Source organism: Cavia porcellus, unplaced genomic scaffold, assembly GCF_034190915.1.
Source record: "Cavia porcellus strain 051 isolate PalLab524CR breed Dunkin Hartley unplaced genomic scaffold, mCavPor4.1 scaffold_9, whole genome shotgun sequence".
NCBI lineage: Eukaryota > Metazoa > Chordata > Mammalia > Rodentia > Caviidae > Cavia > Cavia porcellus.
The window spans coordinates 50,638,968-50,662,142 of NW_026947492.1; the positions used below are offsets into that span (position 1 = coordinate 50,638,968).

Sequence of the window (23,175 nt, forward strand, 5' to 3'; positions counted from 1 at the left end):
ACAGTAATATATGTGATTTTAAAATAAATATAATTTAGGAATTGTGTTACAATTTTAATATAGCTATCATAACAAGACCCAGAATAGTGACTTAAGTAAGATACAGACTTAGTTCTCTTTTATAATCTAGTGTAAGCATTCTCAGTACTAATATTCTAGTCTGGGCTGCCAAGGTGATTTCTTATTCTACTACCCTCCTAGCTCTTGGTATTGCCCTCATTGACAGAGTCCTGTGACTCACCACATCCACATTCCACATGAAGAAAGGGGCAGGCAGTGGGCAAGCCCTTTCTATGTAGGGTCATGATCCCAAGTGTAACACTGTCTTTGCTCACATCATATTGGTCACAACTTAGTTTCTTAGCTGCAAGAAAAGCTGAAAGTTAGTCTTTAACCTGAGAGCCGCAACTCCAGGCACATCCTGTAAGTATACAAGAGAACAGATGTTGAAGGACAACCAGGGGACTTCTGCCGCAAGATACATGCTTTTATTACAACTTTCTAGTATTTTATAGCTCACTGGTACAGAAAGAAATGGACAGACAGAGATCAGAGGCAGAGAGAGACCAGGACAACTATAATAAACTGATTCCAGGGTTGGAATTAACTTTAGCATCTTAAGTTAGAGGCGGAAAAAAAGTTAGAGAAAAAAATAAGGTTGTGTGCAGTCCTAAAAGATTGATTTGGATTCTAGCAGTGGTTAGGAAAATGAAGACAACTTTCATTGCCAACTCCAGATCATTGTGTAATCCAAGGTACCACTACCCAATCTTTGTCTATAAAATCCTACCTTGTATTGATGTTGACAGAGTTAAGAAGTGGTAAAGGATACGACACAGAGCTCACCCAAAGTAAGTACCCAGAAAATATCATTACTATAGACTAAAGACTTTTGGAAACTTCAAAGACACTAACAATAGTGAATATAAAGGGTTATTGAAAGGATAGCTAAGCTTTTTTAACACTTGCTTATGGACCTTTGGCCAACCTAAACTGGGCTCAGCAATTGAATGCACTTTCAACTAGTGCTGATGGTATTAGATTTAAAATAGCCCTTAGGGATGTTGGAACTTAGGGCACTGGGAAACCAAGCAACCCGCTGGCCTCCCTGGTAAGCAGCCTGGCTTGAGCAAGCAGTGGCCAACCAGGGAGAGAACCAGCCAGCATCTCCTGAAATCCATACCATATTGAAACTTAGGGTGCTGGGAAACCAAGCAACCAGCTCATCTTCCTGGTAAGCAGCCATGGCTCAAGCAAGCAGTGACCACCCCAGGGAGAGAACCAGCCAGTGTCTTCTGAGATCCACACCATATTGGAACTTAGGGTGCTAGGAAACAAAGCAACCCGCTTGCCTCCCAGGTAAACAGCCATGCCTACCGTCGGGGGCTGAGAATCAAGCATCCTTTCCTCCCCTTCCCCCACTAGCAAATGGGAGCGAGAGGTCTGAGCGTCTCTTGGGAGGCTGAACATATGCAATATAGCAAATAGGGGGTATTTTCTTCTACCATCTCTTTGAAGGTAAATATTGTTATCACTGTTTTGCTTGGTTCTGATTAATTGTATTACTCTATTGAATATTCTGTTTTGATAAGCTCTATAATGTTCTGTATTTGGTTTGATTTTGTTATACCTGATTGAAAGAACAACTATTTTGAAGATAATAAGATATACTATGGTACCTATTACTGTTATCCTGGTAACCTGCTGTGACATTCTGTACCAATTTCACTGCACTGTCTAAATTGGCTTTGTTCTGTCTTGTTCTATTGTATTTTACTACCTTCAAAATAATTTTAAAAAATTTTAAATAGCCTTTAGGGCCTGGAATATAGCTCAGTGTCACAGTGCCTGCCTAGCAAGCATGAGGTTCTGAGCTCAATTTCTGATACCAAATAAATAAAAATAGCCTTTAGCATCCTTAAGAAGTGTATGTGAGGATCCTGAGGGTGGGCAGCCAGGTGAATGATGAGAAAGCTCCCTCCAGTGAACCCCAAAGCTAGCAATCAGATTTTCAGGAAAAGGGTTCTACACAGCTGCCCCAAAAAAGTTACAAATCTTTGCTAGCTCAGGACAAGAAGGGAAAATCAGAAGTATAAATCAAACTGAATTGAAACATAAGCTATTTTTGACCAGCGAAAAACAACTAATGTTTTAGGGGAGAAATAATTAAACCATATGTTTCTTATTCTGTCCAGTCTGTCTCTGATCTATATTCTTTTCTTATAAAGCTTATAAACCTTTAGAAGAAAGGTTAAGTTCTGAAGCCGATTATTAACATGGGCATTTAAAATTTTTTTATTTTGTTTAAAGAAAGAAAAGAAAATTAAAAAACAAAGTAGAAAAATGAGAAAAAAGAATACAAATTCAAAAAAATTAACATCATAAAATCTCTAATTGATATATTACATATTGTCATCCTAAAATAGTTGCTAAAGTTACACAATCAAAGCATAAAAAGTGGCTAGACACTCAAACATTGACAGTGCAAGCTCTTCTGTTCAATGATCTAATAGAAATTTAGTAATATTGTCATCTATCTTACACACTATAGATACCATTATATCTTTTAGAGCACTTTCCTTATCTTTCATTTTTACAATATTTAAATATTGTATTTACAATATCTATTATATCTATCACAAATTGTGCTGCTATGAACATGGTGTACATATATCACTATGACATGACCTTTTCAATTTTTCTGGGAAAATACCCAGGAGGGGAAACTAGGATTGAATGGAACTTCCAATCCTACTTTTTTGAGGAATCTCTATACTTATTTCCACAGTGGTTGCACCAGTCTGCACTCCCACCAACAGTGGAATAGTGTTCCTTTTTCCCCGCATCCTTGCCAACATTTTTATTAGTTAATTTCTTGATGGCAGCTATTCTTTCTCAATGCTGTTTTAATTTGCATTTCTTGAATGACCAGTGATGGTGAACATTTCTTCATTTATTTATTTGCCATTTGTGTATCTTCACCTGAGAACTGTGTGTTCATCTCAGATGCCCATTTTTTCATGGTCTTTGAATTTGGGGGCCATGATTTTTCAATTCTTTACATGTTCTGGATATAAGTCCTTTGTCCAAGGGGTTGCTGGCTAAAATCCTTTCCCATTCTGTGGGTTTTCTTCTCATTTTTGGTGATTTAAGTGCAAAAACTTTTTAGTAATATGACATCCCAGTTGTTGATTCTTTTAAGTATTTCCCATGTAGTTCGTGTTTTATTCATGAATTCTCTCCCTACCCCTATGTCTCCCAAGATTTTTATCTACCTTGTCTTCCAGTAGATTTAGTGTTTCTGTTTTAATATTTAGATCCTTGATTCATTTTTACTTTGGTTTAGTGTATGGTGATAGGCATGGATCTATTTTCAATCTTTGGCATGTGGAAAGCCAATTTTTCCAATACCATTTATTAAAGAGGCTATCTTTTTTCCAATGAACATGTTTAGTCCCTTTGTCAGATATAAGGTGGCTGAGTATCTTTGTAGTAGTGTTTGCATCTTCTAATCTGTTTGATTAGATTAGATTAATCCATTGATCCTCAGGTCTATTTCTTTGCCAATACCATGCTGATTTTTATTACTGTGGCTTTGTAGTACAGTTTCAAGTCAGGAATTGAGATTCCTCTTGTCTTGCCTTTGTTGCCCAGAATTGCTTTTGCTATTAGGCTTCTTCTATTTCCAGATGAATTTTAGGACTATTTTCTCTAAATCTGTAAGGTATGTTAATGATATTTTGATTGGGATTACATTGAATCTGTATAACAGTTTTGGGAGTATGGCCATTTTCACAATGTTGGTTCTTCCTAACCAAGAGCAAGGAAGATCCTTCCATTTTCTAATATACTCTTCAATCTCTTTTTTTATAGTAGTATAATTTTCAGCATTTAGGTCTTTTACATTCTTGGTTAGATTGATTCCTAGGTGTTTCATTTTTTCAGATGTTATTGTGAAAGGTGGTATTTCTATAATTTCTCTCTCGTGGAATTTTTTTGTTTATGAGAATGCTATTGATTTTTGAGTGTTAACTTTGTATCCAGCTATGCTGTTGAATTTATTACCTCTAGTAGTCTTTTAATGGAGCTTTTGAGTTCTTCTATGTAGAGTATCATGTCATCTGCAAATAATGATAATTTAACTTCTTCCTCCTATTTTCATTCCTTTTATTTCTCCCTCTTGTCTGATTGCTCTGGCTACTATCTCCAGAACTATATTGAATAGGAGTGGTGATAGCGGACATCCTTGTCTTGTTCCTGATTTTAGAGTGAAGGCTTTCAGTTTTGTCCATTTAGTATGACGTTGGCTGATGGTTTGTCATGAATAGCCTTTATGAGATTGATGTACATACCATATATTCCAAGTTTCTGTAGGGTTTTTATCATAAAAAGGTGGTAGACTTTATCAAAAGCTTTTTCTGTGTCTATTGAGATGATCATGTGATTTTTATTTTTGGCTCTATTGATGTGGTGTATTACATTTGTTGATTTATGTATATTGAACCATCCCTGGAATCCTGGAATAAATCCCACTTGGTTGTGGTGAATAATCTTCTTGATGATTTGTTGCATTCTATTTGCAATTTTTTTATATAATCTTTGCATCTGAGACTATCTATAGTTCTCCTTTTTGGTTGGGTCTTTCTCTGGTTTTGGGATCAGAGTGATACTTGCCTCCAAGAATCAGTTAGAGAAGACTGCTTCTCTTTCAATTTCATTGAAGAGTTTAAGGCATACTGGCATTAAATCTTCTCTAAATTTCTTATAAAATTCAGCCATGAATCCATCTGGACCTGGGCTTTCCTTTGTTGTTTAAGTTTTTAATCACGTTTTTTATTTCAGTAGCTGATATTGGGTTATTCAAAATCGCTGTATCTTCTTGATTGAGCTTTGGTAGTTCAAAATGGTCCTAGAAATCTGTCCATTTCCTCTGTGTTTTCCACCCTGAGTAGAGATTTTCAAAGTAGATGTCTGTGATCTTTTGAATTTTCATGGGATCTGTAGTAATTTCCTTCTTTTCAGTCCTTATTGTATGGATTTGAGTTTTTTTCTTTTTTTTATAAGGTTGGCCAGGGGTTTATCAATTTTATTTTCTCAAAAACATAGCTCCTGATTTATTAATTCTTTGTATTTTTTTAGTTTAGCTGGGGATTTAGCTCAGCAGCTTAAGCATCTGCCTTGCAAGCACGCAGTCATGAGTCGATCCCCAGTACCAATAAAAAAAAAAAATGAATATTTTTTTAGTTTCAATTGCATTCATTTCTGCTCTAATCTTTACAATTTTCTCTCTTCTATGAGCATTGGGTCTGACTTGCTTTTCCTTTTCTAGAAGCTTGAGATGTAGCATTACGTTGTGTTCATTCCATTTTCCTGATGTGTTTATTTATTGCTATATATTTCCCTCTTAGGACTGCTTTCATTGCATCCCATAGATAACAGTATGTTGTATCTGCATTTTCATTGTATTATTTCTCCTTTAATTTCATCTGTAACCCACTGGTTATTCAGAAGATTAGTATTTAATTTCCATGCATTTATGCTGGTTTTGCAGGGTTTCTGCCATTGATTTCTCATTGTAGTGCGCTATGATCAGATATTATGCATAGGATCTTTTTGCTCCCTTTGCATTTAGTTAAGAATGCTTCATGGGTTAATATATGGTCTATTTTGGAGAATGTCCCACGTGCAGCGGAGAAGAATGTATATTCTGATGTGGTTGGGTGGAACACTCTATAAACATCCATTAAGTCCATTCACTCACAGGTATGATTCAGTTCTGTTACTTCTTTGCTGAATTTTTGTCTAGTTGATCTATCTCTTTGTGACAATGGGGTGTTAAGGTCTCCTATTACAGTTGTGTTCTTGTGTATTTGGTTTTTTATGTCCATTAGTATTTGTCTTATATAGTTGGGTATTCCTGTATTTGGTGCATATGTATTTATAATTGTTAGTTCTTCCTCTTGTAGTTGTTTTCTTACAGGTAAGTAGCCTTCTTTATCTCTTTTAATCCTTTTAGGTTTAAAGTTCACTTTGTCTGCAAACAAAATAGCTATCTCTGCATTTTTCTGGGGTCTTGTTGCATGGAATACTATTTTTGCATCCTTTGACTTTTAATCTGTGAGTTTCTTTTTGAGTCAGATGTGTTTCTTGTATACAGCATATTGTGGGATCCTGTTTCTTGACCCCTTCTGTCAACCTGTTTCTTTTGATAGGTAAATTGAGCCCATTTACATTTATGGATATCACTGATATGTACTGGCTTGACTTTGCCATGCTGTGTTCCTATTGCTGGTTTCCTGCTTCTCTCCCTTGTTTAATTTTTGTCCAGCCTGGTGGTTTCTTTCTGTTATTGTTCTGGAGATTATAGTCATTTTTATCTCTATCTAGTATGTTTTTCAATACTCTTTCTAGGGTTGGTTTGGTGGACATGAATTCCTTCAGGTGTTCATTGTCATGGAAGTATCTTGTTTTGCCATTAAATCTGAAAGACTGTTTTTCTGGGTACACCAGTCTGGGTTCAAAGTTGTTTTCTTTTAGGGCTTGAAATACTTCCACTCCAAGCTTGTCTTAACTTCAAGATTTGTGATGAAAAGTCTACCGTGAGTCTAATAGGCTTTCCTTGATAGGTACGTTTTGTCTTTTTTTTAACAGCTTTTAGTATTCTCTTTTATGCTGTATGTCTGGAATCTTAATTATTATATGTCTGGGTGTAGATTTATGTTGGTTGTAACTGTTTGGCATTCTGTATGCCTCACTTATTTGTATATCAGTTTTTTTCTCCATGTTTGGGAAATTTTTGCTATTACTTCTATGAGTAGTTTCGTTAGGTCATTTGCATTGACTCCTGCATCTTCACTGATGCCTATTGGTCTTTTATTGTTTCTCTTGGCATCGTCTTGACGCTGCCGGATTGTCATTTCATGCTGCTTTGTTGTTTTTATAAGTTCTACCCTTTCATGATCACTGTGATCCTGTTCTCAAGGTATGAAATTCTATCCTCAGCTTCATTTAAATAGTTTTGCCAGCTTTCAATAGAATTTTTTGTTTCTTGGATATCTCTTTGAATTTGTCTCCTGGATTTTGCTTGTTTTCTGCATCATTCATTCAGTTTCAATTTCCCACGCTCTTGTATTTTTTTTTTTTATCTATTTCTTCCCTAGCTATGTTGAGCAACTCATCTAACTAAGGTTGTTATTTCTGTCTTTACATAAGGTATTATTTCTAATTTGATTTCCTCTATAGCCTCATGGATTTGTTTCTTTACATCATTTGCTATCTTTTCAGAGATTTCTGGTGTATGACTTTTAGAGTCCTCTATTTCAATGTTGTCTATACTTGGTCCTAAAGGACTAGATGTTAGAGATTGCATTTTGCCTTTTTGTTTTGTCATTTTCACCTTTTGGGAAAATATTTGGTCTTTCAATCCCAACTGTCTCAACTGTGTGTAGTATGAATTTTAGGGTCCTACTGTGTGGTTGATATTTGTCCAATTGCTGAGTACCACAATGAAGAGGGGAGCCAGTCACCTGAATTCCTCCTGCAGGGCCTGTTGGGTGAATCCTGTATTCTTTCTGGGCTAACTAGCCTAGAAGTATTGATGTAGGTCAACTCTTAGTTCCTGCTGTTGCTATGTCTTCAGGTTGTTGCAGGTCACCAGATCTCCCTGTCTATAGTGTTTGTGTCAACTGAGGACCTACTGTGTCACTGGAGGTCTCATAAGCTCTTTTAATTTTCTCCAAGCTGGGGGGGAGGGGGTATTGGCACACTCCTCAACCTGTCTGATGTTCTCTGTGTGGAGGAGAGGATTACCCACTCTCTTGAGAGGTTCATCAAGGTCTTACAGTTGGAGGGAGTTTCACTTCCGCTCCTATTTACCTACTGAGGACCTCTATTTTAGGGGCAAACTCACCACACTGACTGGTGCCTGCTGAGGTCTTCTGTTTGGGTGAGAGGTTCTTAAGTCTCATATCCAGCCAGCACAGTAATCCACTGTAGTCCAAGGTTTTGGGAGAAGGGACTGTATCCAAAGATCAACTGCAGTACTAGGTCAAGGGGGGGGGGTTCCCAAGGGATGGGGCTGCAGCAGTGATCAGGGCGTGTGGGCCAAGGGGTGGGCCTGCAGCAGCAGTCCAAGGTGGCTCAGTGGTACCAGGGGTGTCCCAGGTGTTCCTGGCTGAGGGGTGCACCCAGTGGTGACAATCCGAGGTAGCTAGGTCATGCTGGGTGTGGCGCAGGTGTTCCCGGCCAAGGGGTGGGCCCAATGGCAGCAGTCCAAGGTGGCTAGGCCATGCTGGGTCTGCCCAGGTGTTCTCAGCTGAGGGGTTGGCCCAGCCTACATGGACATTTTTAGCAAGCACATTTTTTAAATGAGATTTTCCTTTTATGTAAAACGGTTGCCACAGTAAAGTTGTTTTTTTCTAAAATTTACTGGTCTTTATATTTTCTCCCAAGACTAGATGTATTTAAAGTTAAATAATCAGAAAAAAGCAAAAATTTTATAACTTATGCACATTAGCAGAGGTTACTCTGAAAAGTGAGACAAATAATATATTCCTATCATGGAGCCAAAACAGAATTTTTACTAATTTTTAACATCTAGAACTAGATAACTGGATTAGACTATACCATCTATATTTTATAATTTATGTGAATACTTGCAAAATCCTCTTCATTTGCTATATAGACATATCAGAGTAAACTGGAAGTGTACTGGAAGGGACTGTACTCCATATTATTAACTGCACTGGGCCATCCCACTTTTCTTCTGTTGGATTTGAGCCCTAAACATGCCCATTAGATTTGTCCTTTGGCCAGTGAAGTTTAATGAAAGGTACTTTCTGCAACCAGATTTGAAAAATTTAAGGTAAAGATAGCAAAATCTAATTGTACATGTAGAGCTAACTATGTTTACCCTTTTATAGATTTATATACATTTAATTTTTACAATGAAAGGAAGATCAAACATTTAAAGTTACTTCATTGATTAGCACCTTCTTACAAACATCCCCCCAGAAGACATCTTTTTCTTCACTTGCCTCTTCTCTTTGCTGGACTCACCTGAGTCATCTTCCTATAAACAAGAAAAAGGGTCAAATAAAATTTTCATGCTAAAGACACATTTTCACCTTTCTGCATTGTCTCTTCAAAAGAAAACAACCACACCAAGTATTTTCAGGTCTGATTAAATTTATCTTAGGATTTTATATAAATTCTCAAACCTGAAGTGTTAAAAGCTTTATACTGTCCTGAATCATAAGACAGGAGGCTCCTTGAAAAATCATTCAGTCCTATCTCTATATCATACATGTCCAAACACCTTAATATTTCTGCTTCTATCTTACACTAATATTTTACAACACACTGCTAACTGAAATGCAAATTATTTCAAAGTGTTTATTAAAATACCAGTGTTCAGTTTTTGCAAAATAAAAATAAACAGGAAATTTTTGTTACAGATAAAATGGAGTGCACAGGTCTAGAATACAATTCATCTCTAATAACTGAACAAAAACCTCTCTGGAAAGAAAATATGAACCATATCTGAATCCCCACCCTGCATCACAAGCTGTCCAGGGGGCCACATATGGCCATCTTTACTTGCAGAGAATGATGAGAGTTCAAGCTTCCCCCAGTACTCTTTCTGCCTATCTACTTTGAGACTAGAATGCCTGAAATACAAATACCACTTCAGGTTTTTTGCTGTCACTTTTGCTGTTTTCTGTACTTGTTCTTTGTAGCTGTTCATTCTCGATTTATTTTTAGCTTTTTTCTTTTGTGTATTCTTTTATCTATGTATTTTCTAAATCAATATTCTGAATTCCAAATTCATAATCCCTGTTATAAAAAGAGCCAAGACTACAGAACCAAAAGGCTAGAGACTGCATACTGATCCCGATATTCTAGCTGTGTGAATTCAGTCAAGTGACTTAACCCCTTCAAGACTGGGTTGCTTCATGGGAGTAGATCAAATGGCATACAATAAGATAACATGAGAGCACTTTGTAGAGTGACAGTGTTACACAAAAGTTTATATTACTCAATGAACTGGGAAAAGCATATTAGGACAACTTCTATGCTGGCTCCTTTCTACTCTTAAAACTGCTCTTTGCAGGAGCTAAAGCTTTTCAAAGTGAATTCCATTCGATGTTCTTTAGAATATCAAAATTTTCATACCCTCTAGCTGTCTTAGAATTGTTATTGATTACTCTGCTAATAAAAAATGTTTTCTTCTTGGGGCTGGAGGTGTAACTTACTGGTAGACCCCTTGCCTACAGTGCATAAGGTCTTAGGTTTGATACCCAACACTGCAAAAAAATGTTTCCCTTATATAGTACAATAATTACAATAACACTTACTATATACTTATAAACCAAGCTATGTTCTAACCACAATAAATACATTAATGTGAAGAATGTGCAAGGAGAGAAAAGGTTACAAGTCTAGATATTCTTTAATCCTACATGTGTAGACATAGATATATTCTTTAATCCTGTCATTGGCTCAAAAAAGTATAAAGCGTCTCCAGCTTATAAGGAAAGCACAAGGAGGTTAGGTGATTTAACCAGCTCAAAAAATTACAGCCAGGATGCAAACAGAAATAGCTCTAACTCAAAGCTTATACTATTAGCTACTCTTAAATACTACTATTTCTTGAGAAAAATAATTGTATTAAGGATACCAACCATAGCCACTGAGTTAGGGGCCTGAATTTTCTCTATTGTTTCTTTGAGACGATCTACTTCTGCTCGATACTCATCTAGTTGACATTCTAATTTTTCTCTGCGTAGTCGTTCATATTCTAGCTGGCCTTGCAGCTCTTTGATGATCCTGTCAAAAAAATTTTTGCAATCAATTTCCAATGTCAACTAACAATTTTTTTGGTCATAGTAGAAAGTACTGTATCCATATGTTGTATTCAAGGCAAATAAAATGAAGGAAATACTTAACAACTATATCTTAAGGGTGTAATATGAACCAGCTTTGATCTAAGTACTAAGGACAGTGACAAAAGGCCAAAATATGACCTCTTTACCTTAGGAATGAAGACAGGCCAATAGTAAAAAAATAAGTAAAATATAACATAGTGTGTTGGAAGGTGCAAATCCTAAGAGCGAAAAACAAATAAAGAAAGAAAGTGATATAAAATGTTGTAGATCAGACTAACACTTCATATATGGAGCTAGGGAAGTATTTACTGAGCAGGGGAGTCTAAGCAAAGTCCTGAACTAAAAAAGAGAGATGAACATTTAGATATCAGGGAAGAATATTCCAGATTCAGTGAACAACGGCAAAGGCCCTGAGACTGAAGAATGTCTGGTGAAATACAAGAAAACCACAGGGAAAGGTCACATAAGTGATAGTAAGGATTTAGCTTTCACTGTGAGTGAAACTGGAAACCAATGGAGGGTTTGAGCAGAGAAATAGCATGATCTTACTTATGTTTTAATATGACCACTCTATATGGTGTGTTGAGAACAGACCACATGGTAAAGGGTAGGGTCTAGGGTACAAGGACAGAAATCTGGGAGATTATTGGAAGAATGTTACAATAATCCAAGTGGGGCTTGTAACAATAATCCCAGCATTGTGGGAATCTGAAGCAGGAAGAACAAATGTTCAAGCCCAGCCTATGTAAATTAGTGACGCAGCAAGATCTTGTCTCAAAAGAAAAAAACTAAAAGGTTGGAGATGTTGTTCAATGTGAAGGCTCTAAGCTTGTATCACACACACACACACACACACACACACACACACAAACACAAACTAAATCTAGACAAAAAGTGCTAACTTGAGTCAGGGATTTTATCTGCCATATAGCTGGGTGGTGACAGGCACAGAATTCCAAAAGCATGCTGGATTGGGGTCAGGTGCTAAGAAGGGCAGTCTAAGAGTATGCAATAGTAGTTCTGGTACAGATATACGGAGCGATAAGGAAGAGGAATGTCGACGATGGAAGCCTGGAAGTTCAGCATGTAAGAAGGGAAAATCAGGATAGAGTAATACAATTGTATTTTGTTGTATTATGAGTCTGATCTAATGGGTAACAACAAAAAATCAAAGAATATCCCTCAAATCAGTATGTATCTACTTTTCTGTACAACTATATTTATGATCAGGAGTTTTACCCAAAGAGTAAATGTTTTAAGACGTGCTTAACACAAAGTGGAGACCAACAGGGAAAAATTAAAGCTCACTCAGAATGCAATTTAAATCATGCAGTCCTACCCGATATGAAGGCACATTCTGGTGCAAAGGTTAACACAATTTTTAAATTCTTTTTTAATAATCAGTTCGAAAATCATGTTAAGAGCTAGGAGTACAGCTCAGTGGTGAAGTACTTGCCTGTAGTACACAAGGCTTTCAGTTTGGTCCCCAGTGCCACATATGCACACACACTTATATTGAATACCATTTCACTCTGACAGACTATTCTGTGACCATTAGAGTGAAAGTTCCTTTAAGGATTGTTAAAATCATATTGTTAAACAGGTTGGCGTCACAGACAGCCTCAAATTCTGGCTATACCTCTCCTCTTACTATTCCATTTGTTAACTTGTTACTTAGCCTCTATATTAAGTCTTGGTTTCCAAATCTACAGAATGTTATAATAGCTCAAGGGGTTGTGAAATTTACATGGGTTATGTTGCTTATTGAGTGACCAGCAGACAGTAGTGTTCAGAATATTGGTTATATAGAAATCAGCAGTAGTGGTAGTATAGTGATCTGCTTTAGAAGAGAGCCAAGGAAACTGAAATTTTATAAGAAATAATTGCTCTACTATGAAGAGCTTTTCTAGATTACAAAGGTTCTAAGAATTTTCAATTAGAATCTTCAGGCAAGGCCAATAATAAAAGTATTCTACATCTCAAACCACTTTAAATACTATGAGGCAGTGGATGGCTGCCTACATGATGCTATTTCCAAGAAGACCACTCATTTTTTTCCAGTGTTCTGCAGCAACTTCCCAGTATTTAAAATTACAGTAGGAGACAGAATGTTTTAGACCAAGGTTTTGTCTTCTGCTTAAATATACAAGTTATCCATCCATGGAAGTAGTACGTGTTAATATTTAGATATTACTCTGATTATATTTAGTGGACCTTTCATTGAGGCTAGTTTAAAAGGAGGAGGAAAGGGAAACAGGAGCTTTTAAGGGTATGAAGGAAAGAGACACAAGCAAAGGAAAGGGCATGGAAAGCACAGTAGGAGAAAGGGAATCCATATGCCATTCTCTTTAGAGATATGCATCTGAGCTAAATTAGAAATCTCATTTTCTTTTCTCTCTAGAAAGCAGACGCACAGGTATAGAGGCAGTAGAAGAGAAGAAGCACATGAATCGTCTAGTCCAGCAGCCACTAATTAATCAGAGGAGTACCAGATATCCAAGGAGCCAACCTTGGGTGGAGCAAGTAAATGGAGAAACAGTAAACAACTGCTCGCAGCCTCCAGGCACAAGAGCACTCTCTCATGGGTGCTACAGTCAGTGAGCCAGGAGTGGCTCTCAGATTCTTTGAGTGTGCAGTTCATTCTGATGGGAATGTTAAAACACTGTCATTTGTGCTGGCTGAAAGCTCAACATAGCTGTGGTCTCAAAAAATCTCAATTCCTTAAGGAGCGTCAGTTTTGCAAGATGAAGACAGTTCTGCACATTGGCTGCACAACCATGTGAATGTATTTAACACTACTGAGTTAAACACTTAACATGGCTAAGAAGGTAAAATAATGCATTTTACCACAATTTTTAAAAAAAGAATCTTAAATCTTCCATCTAGGAGCTTTGATGGATCCTAATATGCTTGATGAGATGAAAGAACAAGTTGCTGGGGGCTGGGGATTTAGCTCAGCGGCATAAGCACCTGCCTTGCAAGCAGGCGGTCGTGAGTTCGATCCCTGGTACCGATAAAAATGAAAAAGACAAAAAAAAAAAAAAAAAAAAAAAGAACAAGTTGCTAATCAAAAAATTTTCATATGGTATTCAGAAAGGTACCTAAATACAAATTCAGTGTTAAGGACATTACTTTTCAGACTCAAGCTGTTCTTTCTTCTGCTTTAGATCCTCTTCTGTTATCCCACCCAAATGTTTGTAGTTGCTCTCAGCAATTTCCAGTAGGTGTCTCAATTCTATAATCTTCTTATAAGCTCTCACTGCAAGACAGTTGAATAAGAACCTAATTTAGATAGATAACATGTTCTCAGGGTACTAATCCTCTCATACATTTTCTCCTCCTAGAGCCACTGTCTCTGTGGTTGAGTAGGAAGCTGGAGAGCAGCATATATTACACATAAAAGGATAAATATTGTTAATAGAATATTTGAAGGAACAAGCAATGATATACCTAAGTAGGAGATTCTTCCCCTTCTACTAGGGCAAGTATCAACTTATGATAACTATTAACACTATGAACAATGTTTAAAGAAAACCAGCAGTGTATTAGGACTAGTGCTATATAATAGGATCATATATTATCTACAGTATGTTATAAATTTTCCAAAAAGTTAAATATGCATGACTAATTTTAAATAAACCAGAATTCAGCCTCAAGTTTTGTGATTAGTTACTTGTATATCTATGCAAAAAGAAAAACTCTACTAGAGGATAGTTGAAGGAAAAAGTATGTTGAAAGATTTTTCGAGCTATTCTCCAACTGTCAAAATTGTTTTCCATCCTTTTGGCTGTGGTTCTCAATGAGAGCTGATTTTACCACTCAAGGGACAACTGGCAATATCTAGAGATATTTTTTGCTTTTCACAACTCAGAATGAGGAAGAAAAGGACAGGCAACTGGAATCTAGTCAGCAGAGGCTCAGGATATTACTAAACATTTTATAATGGACAGGAACCCCTCCCCCTCAAAACAAAAATAATTTTCTGGAACAAAATATCAAGAGTAAAAAAGTTGAGAAATTCTGCTTCCAAGGACCAAGATAACAAATTACAGCCTCTTCTTCCTAACATATACCATTCTGATTGATCTGCCAAGATGTTAGAGCTACAAATTCCAAACTACAGCTGCCAAAATCAACTGAGGTATATTAAATAAAATATACTGAACTCTATTTCATACCTACAAATTCAGGCATCTATGGTTAATAAAATCTCCTCAGATAATCCTGTGGGATAAACAGAACCACCACACATGATAAAAGCCATATTTGAAAAAGTTATAGCTATTTAGCTTGCAATATTTGAAAGGATATGTTTTCAAAGACCTGTTCTTGAGGTTCACAGAGGTAAAAGCTAGCATTAACTGGGATTAACTTCAGGATGACAGATTTCAACTGAATAAAGGGCAAAATTTGCAACAAAAATAATAACTATCATATTTATAAAATGCATGATGTGTAAGACACTACACTAAATACTTTGCACATTTAAATCCTCATAGAAACTGTCAAAAAGAAAATGACCTTCCTTGTTACTGGACGTACTAATTGAATGGAGGTTAGATGACATGTAACAGCAATCTAGAACAAGTAGTTAAACCTCAGATAGTTATAGGACTCTGTGATGCCATAGCCTTAAACCTAATTCACAAAAAACTTCCCTGAACTGAAGCTCATTTCCAGGAATATCTAGAATGTCAAAAAATCCAACCAGTCCTTTGTAGCTGCTCTAGCAAAATACTAGTATCCCAAGAAGGTATCATCTAGTCCTTTGATTTCTTTTCCTCTAAAAAAAATTAAATTTGGATAATAATACAGCACATGACTTGCTATAATACTATCCCTTCACTGACTGCAAGCACCCCCAACTGGGCATTAGTGATCTTCATTGTATACAAAAGGTGCTAAGAGCTCATTTCTATGGAGCATACCACAGAAACAAGTGTTAGCATGTTGTTAGTCCCTTCTGAAACAATCTTTTGAAATTTCTTTGTTTTCTGACAATGGTCTCTTCATAAATATCTCCTAAAATAATTCCAGAATAAATAAATTCTACAAGACCATGTTCTGTAGTTCTAAATCCTTCATTCTCAAAGAATCTCTAAGAAACCAAAGCACAAACAATTAAAAAATAAACTGGTCACCATCAAGGATCACATGCATACTCCCAGGAAAGGCCTGTCCCAGTCACTCTGCCTTATCACTGTGGTGTTCCCAACATGAAGGAGCAGATTGTTACAAACTGACCGGGAAGGGCCTGAGACCCTCACAAATCAGTGATCCTGTGAGATCCTCATGATATTGCACAAGAACATTTTGTGATGGGTAATAAAACCTTGAGGAGCCTTAAGTCCAAAGGACTTGCTCCTGATCTCTCTGAGGATCTATATCACTTACATATTTAAGAAAGCATAGTGAGGGCTGGGGATATAGCTCAGTGGCACAAGTGCCTGCCTGGCAAGTGCAAGGTCCTGAGTTCAAATTCCAATATTAAAAATGAAAAAGGATGCTTGCCACTCAGGAAGAAAGCATCTTGAGAGAAATAAGAATGATAAGGATGCCAAGTTCTGTCTGATTCTCATCTAGACTCACCAATTGGCTCAATACTGTAAGACCAAGCGGGTCCTCCTCACCAAACTGGACATATGAGTCATCCACAGCCTCTGGCCTGGTGGCATAAATTTGTCTATGTACTAAAGCAATAAAATGATCATTTAACTAAAAATAAATACAATACAAACAATATAACACAATACAATATGAGGCAACATACTTACTTCTGGCATCGGTTTTATCCGACTCACTCAGACATAAATCTTCCTTAGCATCAGTGCTTCCCTCCACACCATGCCTCATAAAAAACTTCATATCATTTTCATCTATTTCATTCTCATCATCTATATCATATTTCTGTGCCCCTTCTAACAGTTTTACTGCTGCCAAATGGGCAAATCTGTAGAAAAGAATCAAAACTTAATGATATCCACAATCTTCAAATTTAACCTGCAGATTATACTTAGGCAGTTCTACTCTGAATGCTCTTCCATGAATCTACCTATCATGCAAGAAGCAAATCTGCACCTAAGGCTCAGTGACAATTTAGCATTAATTCGGCTATGTGGGAAACTTAAAGCATTACTGGACCCTAAAATTCCATTTTACAGGCCTGATTCCATTTTTTACAGGCCATAAAAAATCCACTAGGAGAGGAAATCTAATACCAGAAGAATTATTTGGTGTGCCCCTGAACAGAGGTACTCATTGGAACATGGAGCCCAGGACCACCCTATATGATGCTTGATATGTACTATTCTTATTAGCCTAATTTAAGTGGTAGAACTAGTTCTGGTTCCAGTTATCCTTAGGGCTAACTACAGCATTCGTCCCTTTAACCCAACCCAAAGCACTTGTAAAAAAAGATTCTCAAAATTTCACTAGAAAAATGCAAATTAAAATCGTAATGAGGTACCATGGCATATCTACTCAAATTATGAAATTCAAAAAACTTGACAATACCAAATGCTGGTGAGAATGACAACAACAGAAATTCTTATCCATGGCTGATGGGAATGCAAACTGACAAGGCCACATTGGAAGGCACTTTGCAGTTCTTTATAAAGTTAAGATATACACTGAACATCTGGTCCAGCAAGTTTATTTCTAAGTATTTACCAAAGGAATTGAAAACTTAGTTTTCAGCCTGTGGTTCAGTAAGTTTTACTTCTACATTGTTCAATACATTAAATGCATTGTACAAGTTCATAGTCTAACAGTAATAGACTATGCTATAAAGCCTAGCTATGTGGTAAGCTAATTCACCTAAATTTGTACAAGTACGTTCTATGATATTTGCACTACACTGAAATCACCAATCTCAGAACATATCACCACATTAAGCAACACTTATCTGTACATACTGTATGATTCTGGTTTTATAAAACTCTAGAAAATGCAAACTAATCTATGGAGACAAAATCAGATCCGCATTTGCTTGGGGAAAGGACACTAGGGAATGAGAGAGACAATGAAGTGGCAGATAAAGACTTTTAGAAGTAATGAATATGTTCACTATATTTACTTATATTAATGATTTCATAGGTTTCTACATTCAAAAATATACTATTTTGTATTGTACAAATATGTGCATTTTACTACATCAACTATACCTTAATACTGTTGTGGTTTTTTAAAATAAAAATAGATGAGCTGATAATGATTCCAGGTATGTGGAACAATAAAACCACACTAAAAGCATCAAAGTAATTTCACAGACAAAACTTTAAGGAACATGAGCTCACAAACACAATTTGTCCAGCAATTCAGAGAATCACTAGGCCCAAGCATCAGGGCAAACATCACAGACACTGCTTTAAATTCAAGTAGTTCTAAACCACAAATAGCCAATAATTATTTTAAATGTTCAGGATAAATATTACTTCAAAAATAGTTTTCTTCCGTGAGCACTTTCTAAATTCTATCCCTCTGCAGCTTCTTTCATAACTCTAGCATCATCTGTGTTAGTGTTACCCCATGTTTCCCCTTCCCCATACCCAGTCTACAGATAGGAGGGCTTGCTTGTGGTGCTTATCTTCCATCCTTGTTATACTTTATACACACTACGTTATAGGATACAATGATTATAATGACTAAGAACCTTTGTATTTCTGTCTCTGAACAAGGTAATGACCTCCCTGATAACAAGAGCTAATCTGAATTCTAATCATGGAAGAACCATGTCATGGTTTATATCAGTGGCACCCAGGCCTCATGCGTTTGCATTATGCATCTGTGATTGGTTCATTGTATAGTGCTTGGATTGATGGTGTCAGTGCTATACCCACATAGGGGTGGAGCCAGGATGTGATGGCATGTCTTGCTCTCTTGGTGGTTTCCACCTTGCTGTTTGCAGCTGCCATGAAGTGCGGCTCCGCCATGCCACCCTGCTTTGAAGCCAACTGAGTATGGACTGAAACCTCCAAAAAACTGTAAGAAATAAACCTTTCCTTTCCCAACTTTGGGCATCAGGTGTTTTGTCTTAGTGATCAGTAAAAAGTAACTAAGACAGAATTTGGTACAGAGGAGTGGGGTCGTTTGCTGTGACTCTATCTGACCATGTTTCTCGAGAGGCTTTGGAAAGGCTTGTGGGCAGAGTTTGGAAAGGTTCTGAAATGTCACCTGGATGCATAGAGCTGGAGCAGCTTAGACTGTTCTGTAGAGAAGATTCTGGTCAGAACTCAGAAGACCAGAACACCGACTGAAAGCCTCATGGTAAAGACCAGGCTTTGGAGGTTTCTGCTGGGAAGAAGGACTGCACTGGTTGTTGGACTCCCCATGATGTGTGTTACGGCTTGGCAGAAAGTTTTGCTCCTGCCCAGAGACTTTGCCTGAGACTGAGACAAAGGGCAATGGACTGATTAACCTGGAAAAGGAAATTTCAAGGCAGTCAAATGTTGAGGCTGTGGCATGACTATTGTTGGGGGCTTTTAAAAGCCAGCTTTATGTTGCAAATCAAGAGCAAAGAGCTCAGCAGGATAATTTACAATACTGTGAGTTTGGCCAGAAGGAAAACTCCAAAAAGCTATGGATTATAAAGATGGAGTTGAGACTTCAATTGCTGAGACGAAACAGAGAGATAAGAAAGATGGCCCCGGCGTATCCCAGGAAGCAGTGGGTCACCACCCTTTGCAGCCTCAAAACTGAAAAGTGAAAGAATTTTTCTCAGAGGAGAAAGCTGCAGCACACTATGCTCCAGAATAGCGATGGAGGCCACATGAGGTTCCAGAATGGCAGCAACATAGAGAAGCTTTTCTTTACAATCAGTTTCACAGAGCGCAATGATCCAGGCAATCGAACCCTACAGCCAAGAGAGAAAAAAGCCTGGCTACTACTCCAGATGGCAGCAAACCTTGGTGGCATTCACATGGTGCTGATTTTAGGTGCAAGGAAAATGCACAAATTCTGAGGGTAAGACAGCTTCCACCTCAATTGCAAAGGGCCTAGGTGGCTAAGCAGTGTATCCCTGAGAGGGAAATTTGTAAAGATGTAAGGGTGAAGCCAAAGATGCAGTGGAGACCTCAGAAGTTTGGAAAAGCCAGGAACAGGTGATCCACGGAAAGCTGCAAAAAGTGAGCAGAGAGGATTTAAGAGAAAAGTTGTGGGAGCTGAAATCCCTGGAAGTGCCATGGGGGTGGAATCACCCAAGCCTTTTGGAGCTTGCAACCAGACTGCTTCAAATGCTGAGCATGAAACTCTAGGACTTAATGTTTGCCCCCCTGGATGTTGAACTTGCTTTATTTCCAATGCTTTATATTCCCCTGTTTGTAACTTTTGGAATGGTAATGTTTATCTTGTACCTTTGCATTTCAGAAATGTTTAACCTTGTTTCATTTGTACAACGGGTTACAGTTAAGAGTTTGCCATAGATCTTGGCAGAGACTTGGGATTTGGACTGTTCAGCAATGCTGAAACTATTAGGACTTTGGCAACTCTTGGAGATGGACTAAATGTCTTTGGTATAAAGGATGTATATGAGTTCTGGGGGCCAGGGGTGGAATGTCATGGTTTATGTTGGTGGCCTCCAGGCCTCATGTATTTGCATTGTGCATTTGTAATTGGTTCATTGTCTAGCGCTTGGATTGGGGGTATGAGTGCTACACTGGCCTAGGGGTGGAGCCAGGATGCAATGTAATGGCAGGAAGAAGGTATGTCTCACTGTCTTGCGGGTTTCTGCCTTGTTGTTTGCAGCTGCCATGAACTGTGGCCCTGCCATGCCACCCTGCCTTGCAGCCATTTGAGTATGGCCTGAAACCTCCAAAAACTGTAAGAAATAAACCTTTCGTTTCCCAACTTTGGGCATCAGGTATTGTCACAGCAACGAGTAAAAAGTAACTAAGACAAACCAGCACTAGTAGATAGAAAGTTGAAGCAAAAGACAAATGAGCAAACAGATGTGGATTAAATATCACTTGAGGACTTGACCTGAATGAGTTGGTGGTGCTTTAATTCAGATGTAAATCCCCAAATATTTTAAAACCCTTATGATTGCTTTTAGCTATCAATGTTGATAATTCCTTTTTATCAAGTGCTACAGGCATCAAAGAGGAATGACTCATTGTTAAACACAGGTTTGATCACTACGAAACACTTAGCATTCCTCAGCCCTGGCTCCCTTAAATGTTAGTCATTGTAACAACTTTCTCCTCATTTCTAAGTGGTCCTACCCCCAGGAAAGGAGACAAATTCTACCTCCATTTGAGATTTTGGAGAGAAGAACTGATACAATGTCAAATGCCAATTCAGTTTGAATATTATGATTGCATTAGCTTTAATTGAATACTCTAAAATTCCATTATATTTCTGAGTACAGGATAGTTATGTCAAACTTTATAAACAAGAGTGAGGAGCAAAGCAGACAGTTGTCTATACCTCTTAGCCACATCACTGGGTCTCTCCCCTGCTTTGTTGGTGATATTATTGTCAGCTCCCATTTTTATTAGCCACTGCAAACACTCCATGTGGCCTTGTCCAGCAGCTGTTAAGAAAAGGGGGTAAGGGAGACAGAAAAGATATGCACAAAAGAAAATTGCTATTAATAATTACTTTCTAAAAGTTTGGGTACTACAATTATAGACTATTACATAGGATATTATAAGTATTATTTCTTGCATTATTATATAGGGTATTGAAAGTATTTCTTGCAGTAAGAAAAGTAGGTTACTTTTACTTATTCATTCATCTGACAAATACTTAATGAAATATCTACTTTTTTTATTAATTGAGTTTATTGGCACTTTTAGGTACAATGATAACCCTCATGATAGGGAGTTTTTACCTATACATGATATAACTTGATTCTTTTTTCCCAACCCCTTTGCCTCCCTTCAACCCCTCTTCTCCTTATTTACAAAAGCTTTGTTTCCAATTTTTCCTTCTTTTCTCATTTTTTTCATTTCCCTTCCTTCCTTTCGCCCTCCCTGCTCCCTACGTCCCCTTTCCATTGGAACATTTTCTTCCCATTTTACAATATCTATTATACATTTTGGTCCTTATTTACACTTTTATGTTTGCCCAATTTAGTATGCATCCATATATACATCAAAAATCTTGCTTCTGCATTTGTTGTGTGTATATGTACACATGACTGTATAATACACACACATATATAAATATATAGTCATTATTCTGACTGTTATGTAGAGACCGTGGGCCTATATACAGGGAGAAAACTAGGGGAAAGGGCTCATTGAGCTTTATGTTAAAAATTCAGTTTTGACCTCTGCAGCCACAGTCTAAAAGACAAAAGCAGCTATGACAAAGTGGATGCCCTGGGTTCAATACCCTGCACAAGGAAGGAAGGGAGGTAGGGAGGGAGAGAGGGGGAGAAAGAGAGAAAAAGGAAGGAAGGCAGGCAGGCAGGCAGGCAGAGGTGACAGACATGATCTAGAAATTCCCAGGTAATGCAATTAACATAAGAATTGCAAACTTTTCCTTTACTTAATCTATAAACCAAAACTACCTTTCCATAAGGCCGCCACTCAAAATATTATCCTCCACCAAAGGTCAAGAAAAAGTCCCAAAACCAGAAAACAATCCAAAATTAGGGTAAAAGACAAGCCAGGAAACCAATCAGTTTCCAGAAGCCTTCAAGGATCTCAGTGAAAAGAAGCTATAGACTAGAATAGACAATCAATTCACTTCAAATTCTCCCTACTCATCAGGAGTAGCTGTCCAGCATCTCTCTTTCTCCTTCCCCATCTCCTAGTAAGACGTCTTTTATCTTAAAATACTTTTTGCTCTTTCCTGATGCTGAATTTAGCTCTGCAGGGAGCTGCGTTCCAGCAGAACAGTGACTTGCTCTCCACTCCTGGGCAGTGTCACGTGATGTGGAGGACGGCCCCTTCCGAATGGGACATTTAACAACTCAGACTTTACAGCTTCTTAAGCCACACTTAATGACATAAACTACACTTTTGTAGATTTTATATTTTATATGGATTAAACAAAGTTTAACAAGATAAAAACATAAGGAGGAAATAATATACAGTTTGGGAACTGTCAGAAGTTGATTCCAAATAAAGTTCAATTCAGGCCCATGGCTGTATTAACAAGTCTATGACCTTTCTTCTCTAAGAGTTTTGAGATTCACACAACACCAGATTATGAAGAAACTCAACACCATCACAAATGAGGTAGAATGCAAACTTTAACCACAAGCTTTAAATATTTGCTTTTGATTTTTTTAAAGGAAAACTAAAAAGTATAATTCCTAGAGTCTCAATACTGAGCCAAAGTC

General features: G+C 37.4%; 2 protein-coding genes across 4 annotated transcripts in view; one reads left to right on the forward strand and one right to left on the reverse strand.

Moving 5' to 3' along the window:
* Ccdc90b (coiled-coil domain containing 90B) overlaps positions 1–15,946 on the forward strand; it is a 38,253-nt gene extending 22,307 nt beyond the window's left edge. Inside the window, exon 9 of the mRNA XM_063256377.1 lies at positions 13,288–15,946. Within this exon, the coding sequence (XP_063112447.1) occupies positions 13,288–13,487 (200 nt within the window). The 3' untranslated portion in view covers positions 13,488–15,946. The remainder of the gene's footprint in view (positions 1–13,287) is intronic.
* Ankrd42 (ankyrin repeat domain 42) overlaps positions 467–23,175 on the reverse strand; it is a 66,483-nt gene continuing 43,774 nt past the window's right edge. For all 3 annotated transcript variants that reach the window (XM_005003176.4, XM_063256375.1, XM_063256376.1), the window contains 5 exons: positions 21,309–21,414; positions 16,661–16,836; positions 14,019–14,145; positions 10,683–10,827; positions 467–9,070 (listed from right to left, as the gene is read on the reverse strand). In XM_005003176.4, coding sequence (XP_005003233.1) covers positions 8,984–9,070; positions 10,683–10,827; positions 14,019–14,145; positions 16,661–16,836; positions 21,309–21,414 — 641 coding nt within the window. In that variant the 3' untranslated portion in view covers positions 467–8,983. The remainder of the gene's footprint in view (positions 9,071–10,682; positions 10,828–14,018; positions 14,146–16,660; positions 16,837–21,308; positions 21,415–23,175) is intronic.